The 21,613-nt window shown below is 52.5% G+C and overlaps 1 protein-coding gene across 3 annotated transcripts in view; it reads right to left on the bottom strand.

The window, feature by feature from the left end:
* The window catches only part of Vav2 (vav guanine nucleotide exchange factor 2), a 168,381-nt gene that overhangs the window by 52,354 nt on the left and 94,414 nt on the right, over positions 1-21,613 (bottom strand). For all 3 annotated transcript variants that reach the window (XM_032902989.1, XM_032902990.1, XM_032902991.1), the window contains exon 4: positions 2,083-2,151. In XM_032902989.1, the coding sequence (XP_032758880.1) occupies positions 2,083-2,151 (69 nt within the window). The remainder of the gene's footprint in view (positions 1-2,082; positions 2,152-21,613) is intronic.

The raw sequence follows: 21,613 nt of genomic DNA, 5'->3' as shown, positions 1-21,613 counted from the left end.
TGCAGTAACTGCAGGGTTAAGGGTTAAGAGGGCTGGGTATGAATGTCGCTGAGGGGCAGCTTTTGGCTGGGCAAGGCTACACATTCTCCGGACTTGCATTCCTATGGGAATAATTCCAGTTTGGCTTGGATAGGGACCAGTCACAAACCAGAAGAGGACTGAGGAAGAAGGAGGAGGGTGCCCAGGTTCCGGGCAGGCTCCCCACATGTGAGTCTTTGAAACTGAAATGCATCAGATGAACAATGCTACACAGGCGGCCTCCAGGAGAGCAGTCTGCAAGAACGCAGGAGGGCATCGGGTTATCTCATACCCGGCCCTGGATACACGAGAACTACAGGGCCCTTGTCATTCCAAATCCCAGTGTATGCCAACCTGAGGGACACTGCCCAAAAATACAGATGAAGATACAGGGGAAACGTCAGATCTGTTCTCAGCACCCACTGGTCCAGAGCTCCCCAGCCACCATGGAGCCACAGGTTAGGGCAGTGCTGTACCACCGGCCTGAATGCCCCCTTTCCTCTGTACCCCTATGGTGCTCTGCCTGCACCTGAGTGCCCTAAGTCCCTCTCCGACTAGAGATGGGTCAGAATCATAGTGGTGTCTAGCATAGCAGGCAAAGACTCAAGGCCTTGGGTGACTTTCGTGGAACCCTTTTCCCTCTGAGGGACTCTTTATAACTCAGGATTCCACCAGATGTCTGAAGGAACTCTGGGCTTCGTGCCTAAGGCAAAATCCCAGGTCTACAGGCATCCCGTTTTGGATTCCCTCTGCCTACAGGTAAGGACTCTCCGGCTCTCACAGACCTGCATGAAGGGCTGCCAGCCCAGGACAGACAAGCTAAGCTGTGGATGCGTTCTGGGCATGTCAGACCATGCCTGTGGGATGCACGGGGCTCAGAACAGCTAGGAATGCTGCCCAACACAAATTCTAAACTTGTTCCGGACATTATTATTGGGAGAGGGGACCTCTTTGAGCGTTACCTTTGTATATGACTATGTCACATACACATACGCATATCTCACAACGTCACAAGGTTAGACACATCTAGCAGACCTTACAAACACGCTGAGACACCCCAGATTGGGGGGGGGGAGGGGTGTGAATGCAGCAAATCCCAGTGTAGGCCCTTAAACAGCAGGTGCTCAGAACACGATAACCCCAGCACATCTGATTCCTTTCTGAGCTGGTACAGAGAAGGGAAGGGGGGATGGGAGTGGCCATAGTGTCCACAGAAGGACCACATTTACCTCAGAACAAGGCAATATGCATGGTAAAAATGAAGACAGTAGTCTAATGGGAGGCCCAAAGGAGGCCCGGGGTTGGGGGGAAGCTGACACACAAGCTAGGACCTAACAGTAACAAACTAGGTCCTGGGCAGGCTCAGCTCCGCCCAGCCTGGCTCCCTCCCTATCAGAATGGGCTGTTTAGCCCCTCTCTCCTTCCCACTGTTAGGCTCAGGGTGGGCTACCTCCCTTCACTGGCAGAGAGCTGGGTAATCCCACACCAGCCGCATGAACCCACTCATCTGACCACAGCAGGCTGAAACGTTAGGCCAAAGGTACCATCACCCCTGTGGGGAAATGACCCAGCTTAGCCTGTATGTGGTAGAGAAAAAAAAAAATCCTCAGAGGAATTAAGCTGCATGGGGCCATTAAGAGATAAAGAACCAGCTCTCTCTCTCTCTTGCCAGAGACAGACTAAGTGGGGAGCTGTAAGACCATCTGAGCCACAAGCCCCACTGCTTAAAGCCTACCCAGTGTGGAACCCAAAGGCCAGGGAAGAGGAACACAAGGACACCTCACCTGGGCTGCCCGCCCAGTGTCACTCCCACACGCTCCATGGAAGGAAGCATTGCAAGAGAAAGGCTACCAACCACGACCCACAGACACCAAGGCAATTACCCGGCAGCCTCTAGAAGGCAGAGGGTTCCTAGCAGGCAGGGTGCCTGTAAGTCAGCCATGCAGAAACCCAGCTTCTGGCAGAAAGGACAGCCAAGGCCGGCTCTACCTTGAGAGCAGCTTTCCCCACTGCCGAGCCTGGGGCTCCTCCCCATGCCCACCCCATCGTCCTTCCTCTACTTACTCAGCCAGCTCTTCCAGACTCCGATAGACATCGTCATCGTTTTCAGCCGTCTCCTCTGATGGAAAAGGCCTATAGAGAAAAGGCAAAAATGAGGACCGCACACCTTACATCCCGGCCTCCATGGGGACCCACCTGCAATCTACCCTAGGCCCCACTTGATGATGCAGAAGCAGCTGGGTTGTTAGCCTAGGTTGGTGGGCTCAGAGGAGCAGCCCCTGGGCCATGGGTAAGTCAGCCCTTACCTAGGTCTCCAGGCCTCAACACCCCATAGGCATATGAGGAGCCTGGTCCAAGGGCTTTATCCCCCTTCACCATGCTGACCTTATCTACACAGCAGCCATACTCTGAACGGCTATAGAAAAGGTGTGTGGGCCTCCCAGGATATCTTGAGCTACAGAGCAGACAAGCGGCCAGTCCCCCAGGTTAGACAAGATGGCTGCTCAGTACCTACCGCTCTTCAGAGCCTATAAGGACAACGGCTGTCACCCACGGGGACCCAGTAAGGATAGGGAAAATCCAACCCATCGCGGCTGCCCGTCCACAAGGGTGTGCTGTCCTAGGGTGTTGCTAGCATCTTGGAAGTAGGAGCTATGTGGAGATGTGACCCCAAAAGGCACCACTGGACAGCTGTGATCCCTGAAGCATGTGCCACCACCACAGCCTCTAAGTCAGTGCATCACTGCCTCGCAGCGGCGGCTTCCCTATTCGTCAGCCCCCTAAGCTGGCCTTCGCCTTGTCAGTGTGTGTCCCCAGCCACTGCCACGGGGCAGCAGGGGGCTTCATCTTACAGCCACCTCCAGAACAACGGCTTTGTGTCCCCCACCAAGCAAAACTGCACTCAGGAAGAGTGACAACAGGCGCCATGCAGTCAGATACAGTAGATGCTCCCAGCTGCCTCTGCCTCCTCCTGCTCCTCCTCCTGCTCCTCCTCCTTCTGTTCCTCCTCCTCCTGTTCCTCCTCCTTCTTCCTCTTCCTCCTGCTCCTCCTCCTTCTGTTCCTCCTCCTCCTATTCCTCCTCCTTCTTCCTCTTCCTCTCCTTCCTCTTCCTCTCCCTCCTCCTCCCGCCTCCTCTTCCTCTCCCTCCTCCTCCCGCCTCCTCCTCCTCTCCTTCCTCCTCCTCCTGCTCCTCCTCCTCCTCCTCCTCCTCCCCCCTCCCCCTCCCCTCCTCCTCCTCCCCTCCTCCTCCTCCTCCTCCTCCTCCTCCTCCTCCTCCTCCTCCTCCTCCTCCATGGTCTGTGGCTAGCTCAGCTGGCACACTTCTCTGGCTTCTGTCTGAAATGTGAGCTCATGTGCTCTCCTCTTTTCTGAACTCATACTGACCTTTTCTCTTCCCAAACCCAAGCCCTGGAGTGGCTAAGAGACTCTCTGATTCCTCCTCAGTCTTCCTCACAGGTAACCAGCACTTTTATAGTCTTCTGCCATCAACCCAACAATCAAAATGTCTCCTTAGTGGCCATCTATTTCAGCCCCGTCCCCCTGCCACATACACATGCGTGCGTGCGTACACACACACACACACACACACACACACACACACACACACACACAGTTTATACTCCAAGCAGCCACACACACACACACACACACACACACACACACACACAGTTCATACTCCACCAAGCAGTCAAAGCCGTGGTCAAAGCAAGCATGGTCTGGTCTCATCTCTTCTGGGCTTCCGCCTCCAGTGGCTCCCACGTCCCAGAGACAAAGCCTGTCCCAGTCTAGGCACCAGCACCTGCTCTCCCAGACCAGCACACACCGGAAGGAACAGCTACTCCGTCCTGGAACACGCCTTACACCAACATCCCTGTCACCCTCCCAGGACCCTACTTCAGTCCTCCACCTGATGCTGACCGTGTCTGCTTGATTCTGGGTCGGCAGCCTCTGCAGCCTCAGGTACCGAAAGAGGAGGAGCTGTCACCCACCTGATCCTCCCAAGCCCATGGGACACTGGCTGTCCCAGCATCCCCACATCTCTTCAGTGAATACGCAGACCAATACCAGTGAGGGACTGCTGGGGACCAAGCACAGGGAACAATGTTGGCAGCCAAAGCTGGGGACGGGGTGCAGCTCAGAGTGTGAGGTATGGAATTCAAGTAAAGGGGCTCATCTTGTGTCACCCCCTCATCTCCTGAAAGCTTCCCACATCCCCCATGGGAATCCTTAACTTATCTCAACTTGAGATGTTCCATTCCCCTTTCTTTTCCCCCCATGAAAAACTCACTCGTCTACTATGCTCAGGTTATGCCTGGCATCTCTGCTAACTCTGTCTCCAAGACCCATCTCGGGGCCAAAGAGACTGGGGTGAGCCTCTGGGAAGTGCTTCTATTGAAAGGGGAGACGGAGAAGGTGTGGGCACATGGGGAACACTCATGGAACTTCAGAGACTTTAGGCCATGCGAGCGCCCGCTCCACGTCCCCTGCAGGGCCTGTGGCCCAGGAGTGTGTCCCCGTGTCAAGCTGAAACACACATGCCAGTCACAGAAATGGCCTCCAGATGCAAGAGTGAGGACAGAACTGTCTACATTTGGCACCAGGGATTTGGAGAAGACATACCATGCCAAAATATGTCTCTTTTGATATGTTATTCTGACCTAAAAGAAACAGAATTAACCAAGGTAGAAAATGCCCTTTACTTCTTCCAACTGGCTGAGGTAACTGTGGGCAACTCTTTCCCCTGAATGGAAACAGTCCTTCCTACAGAGAAACCTGGCTCTGAAGACTAAGGAAGTTGAGAAAACACACAAGGCCCAGGAAGTGAACAAAACAAAAGTCAGCGACAGGAAGCTTCTGAAAGGTAAGATTTACATCTTGTAAGCAGTAACAAGCTGGAGAGAGGGCTCAGCAGGTAAATGCATTTGCTACCACACCTGATGATCTTCAATCCCAGGACCCAAATGGTGACAAGAGAGCCACCTCCTGCAAGTTGTCCCTTGACAGATACACATATAACAACAATAACAGTAATAGTCACAATAATGATGATGATTAGCAGTTTTCATGAATAAGTAGTAACAATTGCTGGGGAAAGGCTACTCCAGGACTGGCTGAGCTGTCTACAAACTGGACACGGTCTCCAAGATGCAGTTTTGTGAGCAAGTAGTCACTCCTGCTGGGTGGGTTTTAAAGGATTAATGGGGTTCCATGTTTGCTCCACCACAGGGCTGGCTGTGAGCTGCTTAGAGAGGCAGGGCACGGAAAGTTTGACCACTTTTTTTTTTTTTTTAATTATATATAAGTACACTGTAGCTGTCTTCAGACACACCAGAAGAGGGCACCAAATCCCATTACAGATGGATGGTTGTGAGCCACCATGTGGTTGCTGGGATTTGAACGCAGGACCTCTGGGAGAGCAGTCAGTGCTCTTAACTGCTGAGCCATCTCTCCAGCCCAAGTTTGACCACTCTTTTTTTTTTTTCTTTTTTTTGGAGTTGGGGACCGAACCCAGGAGGGCCTTGAGCTTGCTAGGCAAGCACTCTACCACTGAGCTAAGTCCCCAGCCCCTAGTTTGACCACTCTTAACCCACACTGCTGCCAGATGGGCGTTGGGCTGTGGGAAGCTGCAGGACACCGCTCCAGTGATGGGGAAGCACAGTCTCGGGCTTGGGACACAGTCGGAGCTGGCTCCAGGATCCCTGGGACTGCTAGGAGGCTGAATTCTCGGGCTCTTAGGCATCCAGGCACCGCTGGTATGAGGTAGAAGAGCTGAGAACGGAGTGGGGGGCTATGTGGCTGGATCTAGCCTGGGGCCTTGGGGGAAGGGGCGGAGAGCTCTGGCTGGTCCCGAGGGGAGAGTCCTTGGCTTGACTGTGGTAGGCTTCAGGCTTTGGTGGTGGAAGTGTGGCTGGGGGTGCACTGAGGCCTTCTGTGGAAGATTAGACAGTGATTCTGTAGAAGAAGTCTTTCTCCATGGCTTCCCACCAGCCTCACGGCAGGTCCCAATGAAAAGAGGCAGTCCATGGTTTCAAAGCATTTACTGTCATGGCGTTTAGTAGATGAGTAAAACTGTACCCCACTTCTCAGGGTATGGTTCCTTTTGCAGGGAGGACTGTCTGGGAAGGAAAGTTCATTGGCTAAGCCTCCAGGCCTTTGGGTACCTCATTATAATAGAGATCTGTCTTGAGCCTACGTGACCTGTGGTCATGTCCTCTACCTGTGAAGGGGCTTGGGGCATTGCCCTTATGTGACCGATGGTCACAAATCTATGGAGGGCTGTGGCTAGTGACCGGCCTGGTTTCCTAGGAGTCAGGAGAAATGCCTACCGTCCCTTTCGGGGTCACCGGGGTTTCAGGTCTCCTCAACCAGATACGAGGGTGCCTTTCATGATCCCACAGGTTTTCAGTGGTACAACTGCCCTGAGTCACCTGAAGGTAAGGTACTCCTGTGAGAAACCCGAACAGTCTCTGGGAGTTTCTTCTGTCTGTCTGTGGCACCTATGTGACACCTATCTGGGGTGAGCAGGCATCTGTCCTCAGGAAAGTGACACAATGGGAACAACCGCCTTCATTTTGCAAAAGAACGCACATTTGGAAAGAGAATCGGGATGAATGAGGAAAGAGGCTGTTTTGAAGAGAGAACCACTCTGAGGCAACTCTAGCCACCTGAGGACTCCATGAGGGTAGCAATGGTGGCTTACGTCTCCAGAAACCCTTCCCTCCCCTTCCCAGACCTCCCCACCTACCCCGTTTACGTCTTAAATCTCAGGATGATTACCTTTGACCATCAGCCCCTCATTGAGACGCCAGTGCACGTGTCCAAAACTAAAATGGTTTTTTTCAAAAGGGAAAGAATGATAAAACGGTTTTTCTCACCAATCAGCTTTACATCAATCTAACATTAGGCCGGCCCACATGTTTTTTCTTTCTGCTAGAAGTAGCAGGGACAAAGCTACCACTCTCCACCTGCTACACGATCCTCAGCAGACAGCAGGGGAGACCCTGGGAGAAGGGCCCAGGCTGCCCTGCAGGAGTCAAGCCTCGGCCACTCCCCAGGAGAATCCAAAAGGCCATGGGGGGAGGCCAAGCCAGAGGCAGATCAAAGGCAAGAAAAGGCAGCCAATGCCTTCCAAAGCCACAGGCCAAATCCACTCATCTCCAGAGGAGACAATGATGCCCCTTTAATTAAGTCAAGCATCTCCCGGCAGCCCCAGGTGCGTGTTCCAGCAGGGATCAGCGACAAGCAGGAGGCACAGCTGGGGACTGGCCTTGGATACCCTCGCTGGCTGGGATCCCCTCCTTGCCTGGGGGACTGACATTTTCAGTGTTAAGATGATTCAGCAGTGAAGGGGGCTACCTCCACGGCCTCCACCACAGCTCCCCGCCCCCACCCCCACCCCCAGTGCCCATCATAGCAGTCACCGGCACTCAGATTAACTGTTGTGTGGGCCAAGCTGCTCTGTCTACATTTTAAACCTTTCTATTTTTAAATACCTACTTAGGGGGCACAGGGGCTCCCCCGCCTCTGCCTCCCAAGGGCTGGCACTAAAGGTGTGCACCACCCGGTAACATATTTATCTTTAACTGATAAGAAACACATTAGAAGAGTGCACGCTTGTGGAATGGCGTGTAATGTATCGGTATACTTTCCCCAATACCGATGGTGTTCTTCCTGTAACATGAAAGCAAACATCGCCACGGTTGTTTCTGGGTGTTAACTTGACTGAAATTATTAGTCGCCTAGGAGAAAGGGAAGCGGACACGGGGTTGTGTCTGATTGTGGGTGGCACTGTGGTGTAGTCTGGAGGGCAGATGGAATGAAGAGAAGGGAGCCTGCAGCATGGGCATATTCTGTCTCCGTCTTTTCCTGAGTCTCGGCTCTCCTCTGCTCCACCATGCCCTCTCCACCACGATGAGCTAAAACTTGGAAAGCCACGAGTCAACCCTTCCTCCCCACGGTTGTTTCTCTCAAGTACTTGGTCACAGTGACCAAGGTCAGACAAGCACTACAACCTCTTATTTACGATAAGGTAAGCTTCCCTCATGTATAATATAAATGAAAAATGTAAAGCCCCTTTAAGTCCTGCAAAAGTGCGATCTGCATAAAGTGGCGTGGTGGGGAGTGCTGGGCTATTAGCAGCAGCGCAAAGTTGCTGGAGCTTGCCTGGTGCTGCTTGTGTTCTGGTGCTAGTATTGGGCCCCAGACTGGCTGCCTCTCATCTCTCCGGCAGGCAGACCTGTGACCCTGCCCCCAGGTCATTCCTGGTTGATGAATAAAGATGCCAACAGCCCATAGCGGGGCAGAAGGGACATGGGTGGGATTTAGGTTTCCCAGGCTTGGGGTTTGGAGAGAACCACTAGGAAAGAAGGTGCGTAAGGGAGAAGGAGAAGCCACCATGTTAGGTGAGCCATACAAACACGGCTGGCCAGTTAGTGTTAAGAGCAGATAAAACATAGCAAATAGTAAGTATTGATTTGAGGTTATCAATAGGAAAGTAGATTCTAATAACAGAGGGTAGGTATCCGCCCAGCTCTAGTGCTGTTTAAGGCTTATTGTAAATATAAAGGCACTGTGTGTGTTTTATCCAGGAACTAAAGGGTCCAGGCGAGGCAGAAACACCAGGATTCAGATTAAATAATTTCTACAATGGAAAGTATTACAGGACATGGCCTCAGGCAAACTCGTAAGGTTGTACATGGGGAAAGGTTTGGGCTAACCCTGGGGAGTGGTTCAGACTCCTGTCCCTAAAGTCTACACTGCCAAGCCAGCAGAGAAGTAACTGGACCTCCACTCCTGTGTGTTTCCCGGGTGTTGAGGGTGCACATCTGTAAGCTTGCAGCCAGCTAACCTGCTGTATGTAGTAATGAACGAGAGACCCAGCCTCAAACTCTCAGAAGACAAGGACCTGCCCCCAAGACTGTCATCTGATATCCACATTTCCAGATCAGGAAGGAGGAGGCAGGACAGAGAGGAGCAGGAAGCACAGAGTTGGTGCTAGACATCAACTTCCTGTTCCAATCCCTGATTTTTGTTTGTTTGTTTTTTTTAAAAACAGTCTTGTAGATATGGCTGTCTTAAACTCCTTCCCGCAATTTTTCGGAGTCTCGTTCAGTGTCTGTTTCTCCCCTCTTGTCACTTCCTCCACCTGCCGTACCAAGGAGCTGAAACAGGCCTGCTAAAGGCAGGGGAATGATGCTGCCCATAAACATTTACTGCTTTTATCGGTGCACCACTAGTTGGAGCCTCGAAGCCCTGGAGAACAGAGCTACAAAGCCAATTAACTTCTGTCACAGCCAAACAAAGACAGGTGACTTGCCTGGGTGGGACAGGCAGGCGAGGAAGCCCACCAGGGCTACATAAGGTTTAGAACCAGCCTGTGTGGGAAGCTGTGTCTGCCCCACCTTCTTCTTGTCCCCTCTGCCGCAGTCCCCACACTGGATCTACTTGAGCCTTTGTGCAGCTCTCCTCTCTGCTGCAGTCCACCCACCCTATACACACCCCTGCGGCCCAGCATCCCTTGACTCGGGCAAAGCGCACTTTGTGTGTGAAGACCTGGCCATTACTACCCAGGTCGATATCCAAGAGCAAAATGGTTAGTGCCACAATGGCACAGATGTATGGGTGGAAGGTGGTACCAATGATGGAACGGGATAGAACAGGCTGAGTAGGAAAGTGACTAGATTCAGAGATGGCTAGACATGTGTAATTCCAGTTTCAAGGGGTCTGATCCCCCTTCTCCTGGCCTCTGAAGACACAAGGCACACAAATGGACAGCATACGTTCATATTAATAAAAAAAAAAAACCCTAAAACAAACAAACAAAAAAGCCACTCAAGTGTGCTACACTAAAGATATCCTGGCCTAGACAGGCGGAGGGAGAGCCAGATCCCCCAGTGTGGGTGAGGACCTCCCTCCATATCAGAGCATTCCTGAACACTCACTTCCTCATGCCCACTTCTGGGAAGCCAAGTTTCCCCTGCACCGGCATGGGGATTGGGCGGATACCCCCACAGGAAGAAAACCACAGCATCTCAGGCCCAGCCGCAGCCTGACCTCCAGAGCAGCTTCTAATTCCTGCTCCGCACTCCTCGGCACCAGCCCCTCACCTTAGACCCAGTACCTAAGGATCCAGCTACCCCAGGGGACACATCTGACAGCACAAACGTGTCTCTGGCCAAAAGACTGAGACTTGAGAACAGACAATTAAAAGGGCACCCAAACCCAAACTCAAAACGAAGCCCAACCCACTTTCAACAATTCCCACCTCCCCTCCTTCCTCTCCTACCCCATTCTCCTTCCAAGGTATGCAGGGAACACTTGTTCAAGCTAGCCACTGGCCACTGGCCACTGGCCACTTGTCACAGCCCCAGGAGCATCTGGTGCTTAGCAATTTTGGCCCTGGGACTTCTGTGCCCATCTCTGAACAGTGATGTCCACCAAGCGAGTGCCTCCGCCAAGTGCAGATGCACACTCTGTACCTGCAGCTTGGTTGTTAAAGTCGACAGAGAAAGGACCCCAGAATTAGCCACCCTCTTTCCACAATTGTGAAATATAACTGTGGTTGACTCCACTGGATAGAACCTTCCCTACCCGGGAATTCCTCCAGCCCAGAATAGGGCAATCGCTCTCACCTCTGTAAGGTAGGCAAGTGCGAGGCTTTCCAGACCGGTATCTGCAAACAGCCTTGACCTGGAGCCACGCTGCAGGCTTTGACCCCACCACTCACTCACCCACGTGAGCACTGGGAAGAGACCACAGACCACTGCCAAGAGCCGGGCCCCTGAAAATAAGAGATCTTAGCTCCCTGACTCTGCTTAGACAGGGGCAGGCAGCGCAACTGCTTACATTGAAGTAAACCAGGAAAGGCTCTCTTCCGAGTACCGCATCACCCCCTCTGCACATCCTTTATGTGGTGGTGGTTCCTGCTTCTGCCCAGCTCATCCTCCAAGCCCACTCTGCTGACTCTCAGGCCTCAGGCCTTGTACCCAGAGATCCCGGGTAAGCAGCAGCTCTACTTACTAAGAGCCTTCTCTTTAAGGAGTCTGCAGGACCGCCCAGGTCCCCTCACAAGGACACAGACGCCTCGACCTCCACATGCTCCCCGTACCCTGCTGCTTCTTCCCATGACAGACTGGAAGAAAAACGTAGCTTGAAACAAACGTGGCCCCGGAAGGCAGTAGCGACTCAGATCATCTCACAAACATGCGACCCCAAATGTGTTCTGTAGGATCTGCAGACGTTTCGGGTGGATGTGACCCGGCTCGAGGCAACAGTACTTCGCTTTTGATTTTCTAGTACTGGTTCAGGAAGAGCATGTACAGACCTTGAGATTGTATGCATCTCACCAAATCACTGTGTGTGGCCTCACCCATGGGTGGCCAGATCCTTCATGGCCTGGTCATGCAACAGATGAGAAAGGGTAAGACTGGGCCCTGAGTCCTGCGAGGGAGACAGCCGGAGAGCTCGACTGTGCTTCGATGGTATCTATCCCTGTGAGGAGAGGCAACAATCCTCCCTGCTGGTGACACTTTCAGTGCTGGAATGGGTACAGACCAGTCACCTAGTTGCACATATTGTAGACAACACGACTTGTGGGCCTTGGCTAGGCCTCCACATTGAACCCTGACACCTCCTCAGACCACAGGAAGGGTCGGCTCTGCCCTCCCCAGACATGAGGGACTGAGCTAGGCAAGCACAGGCCAGCAAGGGTGACAAAAGCCCAGAGCCCGCACACAGGGGCATGACTGAGCCACAGGCCCCTTTGGCACCATTTGCCAGGGAGAAGGCAGCCAAGCAGAGTTGAAAGGCACCAAAAGCCTGGGGGACGACGACAACTGCTTAATTATTCAAACAGGCACCTGGGCAGCCACATCCTAATTGGCGGGAAGGCCTTGAAACCCTGGTGTCTGTCTTATTAAAAACAGCTCTCGTGCTAAACAGCACCAACTGTCAAAACAAGCCCACAGGCGGGTCACGGTCGGTCTCAGCCCACATCCCGCCCAGTCCAGACAGCGGGGTGAGTAGTGTGCCTTGCTCCACGCCACACCCCCAGCTAGTTCTCCTGTGAAAGGAGCAGGCCAGCACCACACCACCAACAGAGAAGGCTTTGCGGAAAGCCTGAGCGGCTGCAGCAGAGGGCATGTTCTCGTTTTGAGTTCAGAGGTCAGGGTTGGAATCAGGACTTACAGGATTGGGGTTGGGGGTCTAAGTTTCCAGCCTCAGTGACCTCATCTGATAAATGGGGGCAAACCAGGCACTTCCATATAAAAAGCAAGGGGAGCAATGCTGAGCAAGGGCACCCTCACCCTGCTCTAAGTAGAGTAACCCAGTGGCAGCCTGGGCAGAGGGAATGTAAGGACTCTGCCAGTGGGGACAGAGTCTGCTGATACAGGAGGTCAGCTACCATAGGGTTGGGCTAGGACCAACCACTCTTCAGTGGAAGTCAGGCTGGACACATGAAAGGGTCTCTGCCACCTTCAGTAAGACTTGGAAGTGGGGACAATAAGGCAAGGCCACTGCCACAGCCCTGACAGTGATCTCTGGTCTCTGCCAAGGCCCAGCATGGGTGGGGGTGAGGGAAGTAGGGTGTAGCTGACTCAGAGCCTCCTGGGGCCAGACTCTGACTGACCCCCCCCCCCGAGTCCCACGGGGCCCTCGTGGCCTGTATCTAGAGACCCACAGAAACAGGGCTCTGCTCTGCCCCGCCCTGTCTGGAGAAGCTTGGGGAGGAGCCTCTGCTGATAACCAAGGAATGTTGCTTCTCAGCATCCAGCACACTGAATTCAGAGCCTCCAGCAGGCAGGGGTTTGGTGGGAAGAGGCCAGTGGATACACAGGGCATCCATCACACCCCCACCCCCACCAGTCAAAGCAAGTTAGGGGAGCAAAAAGTTGGTCAGGCTAAGTCATGGGAAGTCATGGAGAGCACGAAAGCAGCATCATATCCGCAGTCAAGAGCAAGGGAAACAAGGTAACCACGATGCTTGCTTGCTGCTGATGCTCAGCCAGCTTCCTTCACTCTTAAATGGTTTAGGGCCCAGGGAATGGTTCCGCCCACAGTGGGCTGCATCTTCCTACACTGATTAACAATCAAGATGATTCCCCACAGACATTTTCACAAACCGATCTAATGTGAATGGTACCTCAATAGATCTTCCCAGGCACCAAGTTTGCACCAAGTTCATAGTTAAAACTAACCAGCAGAGAGCTCCATTCTACACACTTCACAACTTGGCAAAACCCCACGGGCAGCTAGCCTGAATGAACACTTAGGACAAATCCTCCAGGGACCAGGCCCTCCAATACAGGACTTAGGGAGGCCCCAGAACTTGGCCAACTGTACTTTTCCAGCTTTCAAGCTCAGGCCCCAGCATCCAACCACCACTGTGGCACGGTCCCTACCCAGGACAAAGCTTGAACCATCAAAGTTCTGCTGAGGACCAGAAGGTTTCCCCTCGAGGCCTCCAGGCCCAGACCTGGGAAGTCTGCTCTGAGATGAGCAATGTTAGGCGTGCACAGTAAACATGACAATTCTGCTAAGTGACAGTTCAGAGACCAGAGACAATGGCGCTACCACAGGAAGAAACAAAAATGGAGGGAGAACTGGGTCTGCCTAGAGGCCTTGGGCATAGGGCCCAGACTTTTGGCCTCAGCTAGACTCCACAAGCCCCCATGGTGCCTCTTAGCCTCAAACTGCCCCAAACTTCATGGGTGGCCTACAGGTTAGCTCTCATCATGAAGTATACAACAGCTTTTGCAAATAGCACGTTCCCTTCCACCTCTCCACTACAGCCACTACAGGCCTTCCTGCGGTGACCCTCGTCCCTATGGGGCCTGTTCCTTTCCCATGCTCTGGTTTCTAGAACAAGCCCTTGAATCACATGAGCCAATACAGAGTTGTAGCCACTCCATATGAGTAGAACAGAGTTGCTTGGTTCACGTCAGTGCCTGCCAGAGTCAGAAGGAACAAGAATGAACCCATGGGTCTTGAATCTGCCACAGTCCCCACAGCTGACTTCCTTCACAATCACAGGGAAGATGGCCATGTGGACAGGACCTGCTTAGGGGAGCTGGGAGTGGGGTACTGTACCACTGAGTCCCCATGTGACCTCCGGCAAGACCCCTCCCCTCTGTGAGCTGCCAGGGGGAATGGAGTGACACAGCAGCTGGAGTCTCTCCTCCATCCCCCAACATCCTGCCAACTTGCTGCTGGGAAATGAAGGGTCAGCCCAGTGGCCTTGGCCTTGGCAAACTGCCTAGGCCAAGGGACCTGTCCCTTGGGGTTCTGATGTGATATAGATAAACTAAAACCTGTCCCCTCAGAACATGGCAGGCATCACTAATCAATCACTTTCTGTCCCTGGGCTCAGATGGTTGGTGACAACCTAGAAAATAGACTAAGAGTACACAGAATCTCAGGGAAAAGCCAGCGGCCCTGGCCAGCTTCCTGAGGGCAATTCTGGTTAGCCAGCTATCACTGTAGTGACTGTCAGAGTGGGGTGACTACCAGAGACTGGGCAGCTCAGTCAGGCCTACAAATACCAGCATAGACCAACCTCCAGTGAGACGCAGAACAGGGACAAGACACCCTGCTCAGCAAGGAGACACCAGGACAATCCATAGCTTCTCTATCAGCTACTGACCAGGGGGACAGCCTACTTATGAAATCCCAAATATGCAGGATGCTGAGGTCACCCCACCCCACTTAAAGATGGCTGCCGAAGCCTCTGCTAGCAGGAGCATAAGTAAAACTATTAGCCACTCAGACACCCAGGCGAGGGTGGCATGGGTCCTGAATAATAAAAATGACTCCTTCATGGGGACGGATGCGTTCTCTCCTATTCTCCACTGAAACGGGCCATGACTTCAGGGCAGCAGAAGACACTGCTCTGTGGCTACACACACAAGATCTTCCCTCTACTCTATGACCTTACTCCTGAGTACGGCCTACTAGGATCCTAGGCCCAGAGGAGACAGAGGTTGGTGTAAAGCTGTCCCCACCCACAGTTGAGAAACTAGATGCATGGCTTTGTCTCAAGGCCAGGTGTGACCTGCTTTGCTAGATAGAAAGTCATCCCTGAGGGCAGCCAGCCCACCAGCCTCTGCTAACACCACCCTAAGTTATCCCTTCTCCTAGTCCTAGTCCTGCCTGACTGAGGCAGCTCTTTAGGTCTGGGGACATCCCCATCGAGGCTAGATCAAGGCGAGAGCCCTCTGAGTAGACATGAACTCATGGCCCTTGTTTGTGCCACAGCTCAAACCATATTCTCTGTGCCCTTCCTTCACGGTACTGAGGCACCTCCACACCAGGGACGGCTGTCACCAGCCCTGGTGGTTACAACCACTCCAGGATCCTAAAACCAAAAGAAGCCAAAGCATGCAGACTCGATGCCTTAGGCCCTTCCTTTCCCCTCCTCCTCTCCCTTCTGCTCCAACTCAAGCATTGCCCAATCAGGGCCACTAAGTACCTTTCCCCAAATGCTGCTTTTACCATGAGAAACACCACTCCCCCTTCTGTATCAGAACATTTCAGAGGCCTGCTGCCCTTGCCTCCAGACAGATGTGATCCTGGCCTACCTGAGAGTTCACAGCAGTGAGACACATGTGTATTTGCACATGAGAATGTACACGTATGTGCTTGATCTCCAGCCTACTCCCAAACCCTCTGCTGCCCACAGTTTGCTGCATATGACCTTGCAGACCAAAGCAAGGGCCAGGACAATACAGGAAAGCCCTCAGGAAGAAAAGCAAGCAGGCCAAGCAGGCCTGGGGCTCCTGCCTGTTGTTTCCCACTAAGCCGCCACCCCATTGTTACTGATCAATGATGGAGCAGGTCGCTGACTCAACCAGAGAGGGGTTCCATGTGTGCTGGACCCCAAGCTAGACACAGGGCAATTAGAGGTGGCTCTTCTGTCCCTCCCTCCCTGGTAAAGGGGATCATCATCCTAATCACTCATGGGAAATCCACTGCTGCCTCCACTAAGGCCCTGCAAAGAGGAAACACTCGCCTTCAATTAGGCAGGCCACACGGTCCATCTCAACCCTGACAGCAGGTTCAGCAGGGCCAGGTGGTCAGGATGCTTGATGTCACCAGGTGGGACAATTAAAACCATCTTGCTGGCAAGGCGAGCAGCTGAGCGATGGAAATTGCGACTTCCCATCCAAATCCCCTCTCTCAGACAGTCCAATTACCTGGAATTAGTCAGGCAGCACCAGCTGGGAAATGGGGTGTCACCCACTGGATCGACGCCAACAAGAAGGCAGGAACATTTCAGAGTGGGGGAGGTGGGGTGGATGCTGGACCAGCTCAGGAGAAAGGGCCGGGTTAAAGACCGAGATTACAGCACAGACACTTGGAGCCATGCTGAGCCGCTGACGGATGATGGCGCTATGCTCTGGAGAGTATATAATGCAAGGCCCCAAAGCCAACCCAAACCCTGACTGAAGGTCTGACCTCAGGGGCACCTAGCAGCTTTCAGATTTTTTTAGGACAGGGTGATTCGTTTGTTTGTTCTTTTTTTTAAATTTTTTTTTTTTATTTTTATTTTTTTCGGAGCTGGGGACCGAACCCGGGGACTTGCGCTTGCTAGGCAAGTGCTCTACCACTGAGCTAAATCCCCAACCCCCGTTTGTTTGTTCTATTCAGAAGCAGCTACCCTGGTTTTTTGTTTGTTTTTACATCAAAGGTCATCAGCCTGATAAGGATTCCTATTTCCTGAACCTTCTCTTCCCACTCTGCAGATTAGCCCATGGCACTGCGAGCGGGGTCAAGCATCCTCCAAAAGGATAAGACATAGTCATAGCCTCTGCAAGGGAATAAAAGGCAAGAGCCACGTTGTCTGGCCTCGGTGTGTTGCTACCCCAGCTTGTGTTCTAGCGAACCACCTCTGAGAAAAGAATTTCCTTGCCCTTTGTCTGTGCACTCCTTTGTGTGCCGAAATGATTCATTTTTTATTTCTAATGAGATGGTTCAAATGTCCCAAAACGAGGTCAAGACACAGTCCCCACTCATCACCTCGGTATGGAGTTCCTCATCATCTGAGGTGCCCGGTGAGGGCGTGGACGCTGACGGCAGATCTCCCAGCTACTGGAGACATAAAGGCAACCTTGTTAGGGCAGACAGGGAGGAAAGAGCAGCAAGAGGCTGGCTGACATCCACAGGACCTTCTTCCTACAACCTGGACCTGTGGGGGATCCTAGCTCTCCCTGTGGCAACCACATGTCAGAGGCCCTGTGGCCCAGGAGCTACAAGGTGTCTGGAGCTCCCACCACCCCCCAAAAGATGAAAGATCTGGTTCTCTAGCGCAGCCAGTGACTCACAAGGCATTCCTTTTCATTCCGAATGCTCTGTTGTTCTTAGATTTAAATCCGGGTGTGTCTGTCTGATATGCTGAGAATCTGTTTCATATTGAAGAACTGCTGTTACAGCCCCCAGTACCAGGAACATTCTGTTTCTCCCGCCCAAACCACAGCCTGACCCCCAGCTGTGACCTCTGCCTGGCCTCCTCACCAGACAGTGCCAATGACAGCAGCCCCATTCTAACAGCTGGGAAAGTAGAAGCAGCCAAGAAACCTATCCAATGACAAAAAACCCAGTAGACCATGGTCTGTTTGGATGGGAGACTTGAGCAGGAGGCAGGCTAGAGAGAGCTTGGCAGTTAAAAGCACTGTCGCTCTTGCAGAGCCTGGGTTTGGTTCCTAGCACCCACATTGGGTAGCTCTCTGTAACTCCAGTTCCAGGAGACGTGACACCCTCTTCTGGCCTCCATGGGAACTGCACACATATGGTACACAGCAGACACACATAAAAGCAAATGTAAGTATTTTTTGTTTTTGAGTTTTTAAGAGTGAGAAACTGGGGAGATTGGCTCAACAGTTAAGGGCATGTGTCATTCTTGAAGAAAACCCAGGTTCGGCAACCAGAACCCAGTACCCAGCACCCAGCACCCACAGCACCCAGAACCCAGCATCCACATGTAGGTTCACAATGACCCGTAACTCCTCCTCAGGCACATAAACAGCGCATATACATACATGCAGTAAACCAACTATACACATAAAGCTTAAAGACTGAAGACACTCTGACCTTGCCCGCTACGCTCTGGATGCCTGTTTCCTAGACAAAAACTGCTATCCAGGGAATTAAAATCATTTGGAACTAGCGCGAGTCCACGGTTGCACAGTGCTGTGAATGAATGCTGTGCTGCCAAACTGCGCCTTTAACCAATCATATCGCTCAGGTGAGATGGCGCTCGCCTGTGGTCCCAGCCTCAGGAAGGACGAGGCATGCGATCGGAGGTCTTCAGACTATGGTATGCTACGTAAGACCCTGAGTCTGGGGGGAAGAAGTGATTTTTATGTTGTGTGAATTTTATCTCAACACTTAAAAGACGTGGCAGTGTGGTGGTGTTGGTTGGGATGGCGCTCCAGGACTGAGAGCTGGCTCTGCTCCAAGGAGCACTCCTCTGAGGGAGAAGCCAGTTCACCCCACCAGCCCTGAGGATCTGCTACAGACGTGGTCTTCTCTAAGTCCTGGCTGCAGCCACAAGTCACCCCAAATTGGGGGACATAAAAGAACACAGGTTTACTACTGGCTCAGGAGACCACAATCCTTTTAAAACAGGTCACCCAGGAGCACGCTTGTGCCCTGTCAGGAGGTTTTGTCGCCTTTCTGGCTGTTAGTGAGCTCCGATTGTATTCCGGGCCAGAATCTGCATCATCCCAATCTCCCTGGATCCCTCTTACCACAGACATTCATCACAGCTGCAAAAGCCTCAGCTATTTCCCTGTCACACCTGAAAGTGTGCACCCAAAGATTAGGGGGATGGTACGTCTTGGGTTGGGGGCACCATTCAGCCTTCATGGGTTGTGGCCCATGGGTATCACTGTGCACCAGGGGCTCTGCACCACACAGAGGGGTTAAGACACAAGCACTGGGCACATCTTCACCTAACTTGTCACCTAGAGTGTGGGAGCATCCTTCCCCACACATCCGCCCTTGGCCTTGACCCACAGACAGTTTTACCTTTGAACACGCCCTTCCTCCCAGCCATTCTGACCTGGTTAGGACATCCCCTAGGTTTCCAGTGGGTTCCGGCCAGGACAAAGACTCCTCCTACTACACACACTCCCGGGATGCTTTGCCCTTCTTCCTCCTCCTCTACCCCTGTGTCTGATTCCCCTACTAAGCAGGGTGAAGCTCAGATTAAGTCTCTAATTCATTGCCCATGAGAAGTATAATTGAAGCTTTTTACAGAAAATCAGCTTATAATACAAAGTGCAAGGGTTGTGAACAGGATTCTTTTTAAACAGCAAGCTAGGCTTCCATCAGTCGTTAGGAGTCCAGGGGGAAGTCCTGGAGCAGTGGGATTGATGGATGAGGTTTCAAACAGGAAAGTGTTTGGCTAAACAACCCCTCCTGCTAAATACTAACACTCGGAAGCTATCAAGAGGGTATGGGCAGTTATCTTGGGAAGTGCTGTGGGGGTCCTTAGAAAATCCAGGTCTCCATGACAATCTCAACCCCTGTGCAAGAAGAGAGAGCAGTCACACTCAGCCTGCTCTGCAGGGTCCTGGTTCCCTGGGCTTACGCAAGGGCAGGGCACAGACACCATTTTCTCTAAAATGATCCAGCATTGGTCAGACCCAGGAGAGGCGAGAGGCTCTAGGAGGCAGACTAGAGTCTAGCTGTGAGATGTACTGCTGACAGGGAGGCCAAGGGAGGGCTAGGGTTGGTGAAAGTACCATCCGCCATCCATTGGTGATTCAAGAGGCTTCTCCTTCATGAGAAAAAGTATTTATTTAAGGGGAGGGGCCATGGCACACACTTGGAGGTCAGAGGACACCTTACAGGAGTCCGTCCATCCTCTCCTTCCACATGTGAGCCCTGGGATTGAACTCAGATCCTCGAGCTTGGCGGCAAGCTCTTTCCACCTTGCAGACCCTACTCCATCATTTTCCCAGCACCTCATGCTCTGTTCAGTCAGAGGGTGATTCTGTATACTTGGTGGCACAAAATTATACTCCAAAAGAAGGCTTGGCTTCTGCAAGCTCCACCCGTTCGTCCGAGTCTGGTTAAGACCTCTGGTAGACCCTTTGCAGCCCTCCCGGCCTGGGCCTAGGGTACGGCTCTGAGTCGCAGATCAGTATAGAAGAGTGGGCCAAGATTAAGTAACTGAGGTGTCCCCATGACTGATTCCCACTGCATAGCCATCATCAGCGTGGCGATTCCTATCGACAGTGCTCTGGCCTGTTGTCAAAGGTGGGCAGCTGGCAGGTGAAACTCCACTTGCAGGACTCTGCTTGGAGAGGCACCACTGGTCACCCCCTTCTACACACTGGCTAAGCTCCCTTGTGCCTTCTTCCTCATCTGCTAACAAGGCGCCCTCACTGTAGCAGACTGTGGCTGTGGACGCAAACTTTTCTGTATCCTGTGAGGCCTCTGGTCACTCAGGGAAGCAGAGAGATGCTCCCATGTTAACCAGAGAGGGTACAACCAGGACAGGCATGAGGCTGAGTTTCACTCTGTCAGCCACCACCATGGTCTGTCTCATGGTCAAGTGCAGAGCTTCAGGAAGAAGCCAGCCATCCTGTCCATGAGGCGGCTCAGCCTTGAAGGGTGGGGAATGGCAGCTGGGCCCCACCCAGGCATCCCCCAGACTGCCACCAAATCACACTTGGCTGACAGCAGGCCACAGCAGCTGGCTCCCTCCAGTTTGGGGATACTATAATGAGACGGGGAAGGGAACGCACTTAGGATTCTGTGCAGGGCAAGTCTGTTGGCAGGAATCTGCCGAGAGAACGTCACTTTTGCCTGTGAATGCACAGTGCAGAGCGGGTCGCACCAGGTGGGACGCTCAGCTGTGATGAGGACCGGCAGTGGCAGGCCAGCGCGGCAAAGAACTCGCAACTGATCAGTTCCCAAAACGAAGGCCCAAACTTTCGCATCCAGAAATGACGCTGTTTTAACTGGACGTCTTAAGGCGTCTTTGAAGGAATACAGAGGAAACTTAGCTGGGTGGTACAGGGAGTTGACAGGCATGGGCTGCTCTGTCAAGCCCAGTGTACTTTGGTTTTTGCTTAAAGTTTGTTTTAGTTGCTGCTGTTGTTTTTGATAGAGGTCTCACAATGTAGCCCAGACTAGCCTTGATGTAGCCCAGGCTGGCCTTGATGTAGCCCAGGCTGGCCTTAACTGTCAAACATACTTCAGCTTCAGATGGACTATATACTGTCATGTGAGCTCCTAGACATTGGTTATTACAACCCTGCAAGTGTTGCAAACATCCTTTTCTGTTTCATGTTTCGTTTGAAAATATTTTAAAACAACCTGCCTTCTGGGTAACAAAAAGAAAAAAGCTTTGATTCAAAACACTCAAGTCCCTCAAGAACTCATGCAACGAATTATGTCATGGAGACGCTGACATGGCCCCTGCCCTGTGACTCTCTGTGAGTCAATCGCTACCACCAAGGTACCCTGTGCTTCCCCCAAGACCCAGCATGCTGCCCTGCAGACAAAGCAGATACACCAAGGCAACACTCAGAGGCTAGCAGCCTCAGGCTGTCACTAGTGTCCATGGGTGACCCACATGCTCACCTG

Source organism: Rattus rattus, chromosome 5 (genome assembly GCF_011064425.1).
Source record: "Rattus rattus isolate New Zealand chromosome 5, Rrattus_CSIRO_v1, whole genome shotgun sequence".
NCBI lineage: Eukaryota > Metazoa > Chordata > Mammalia > Rodentia > Muridae > Rattus > Rattus rattus.
This window is presented reverse-complemented; position numbering and strand designations above follow the sequence as displayed.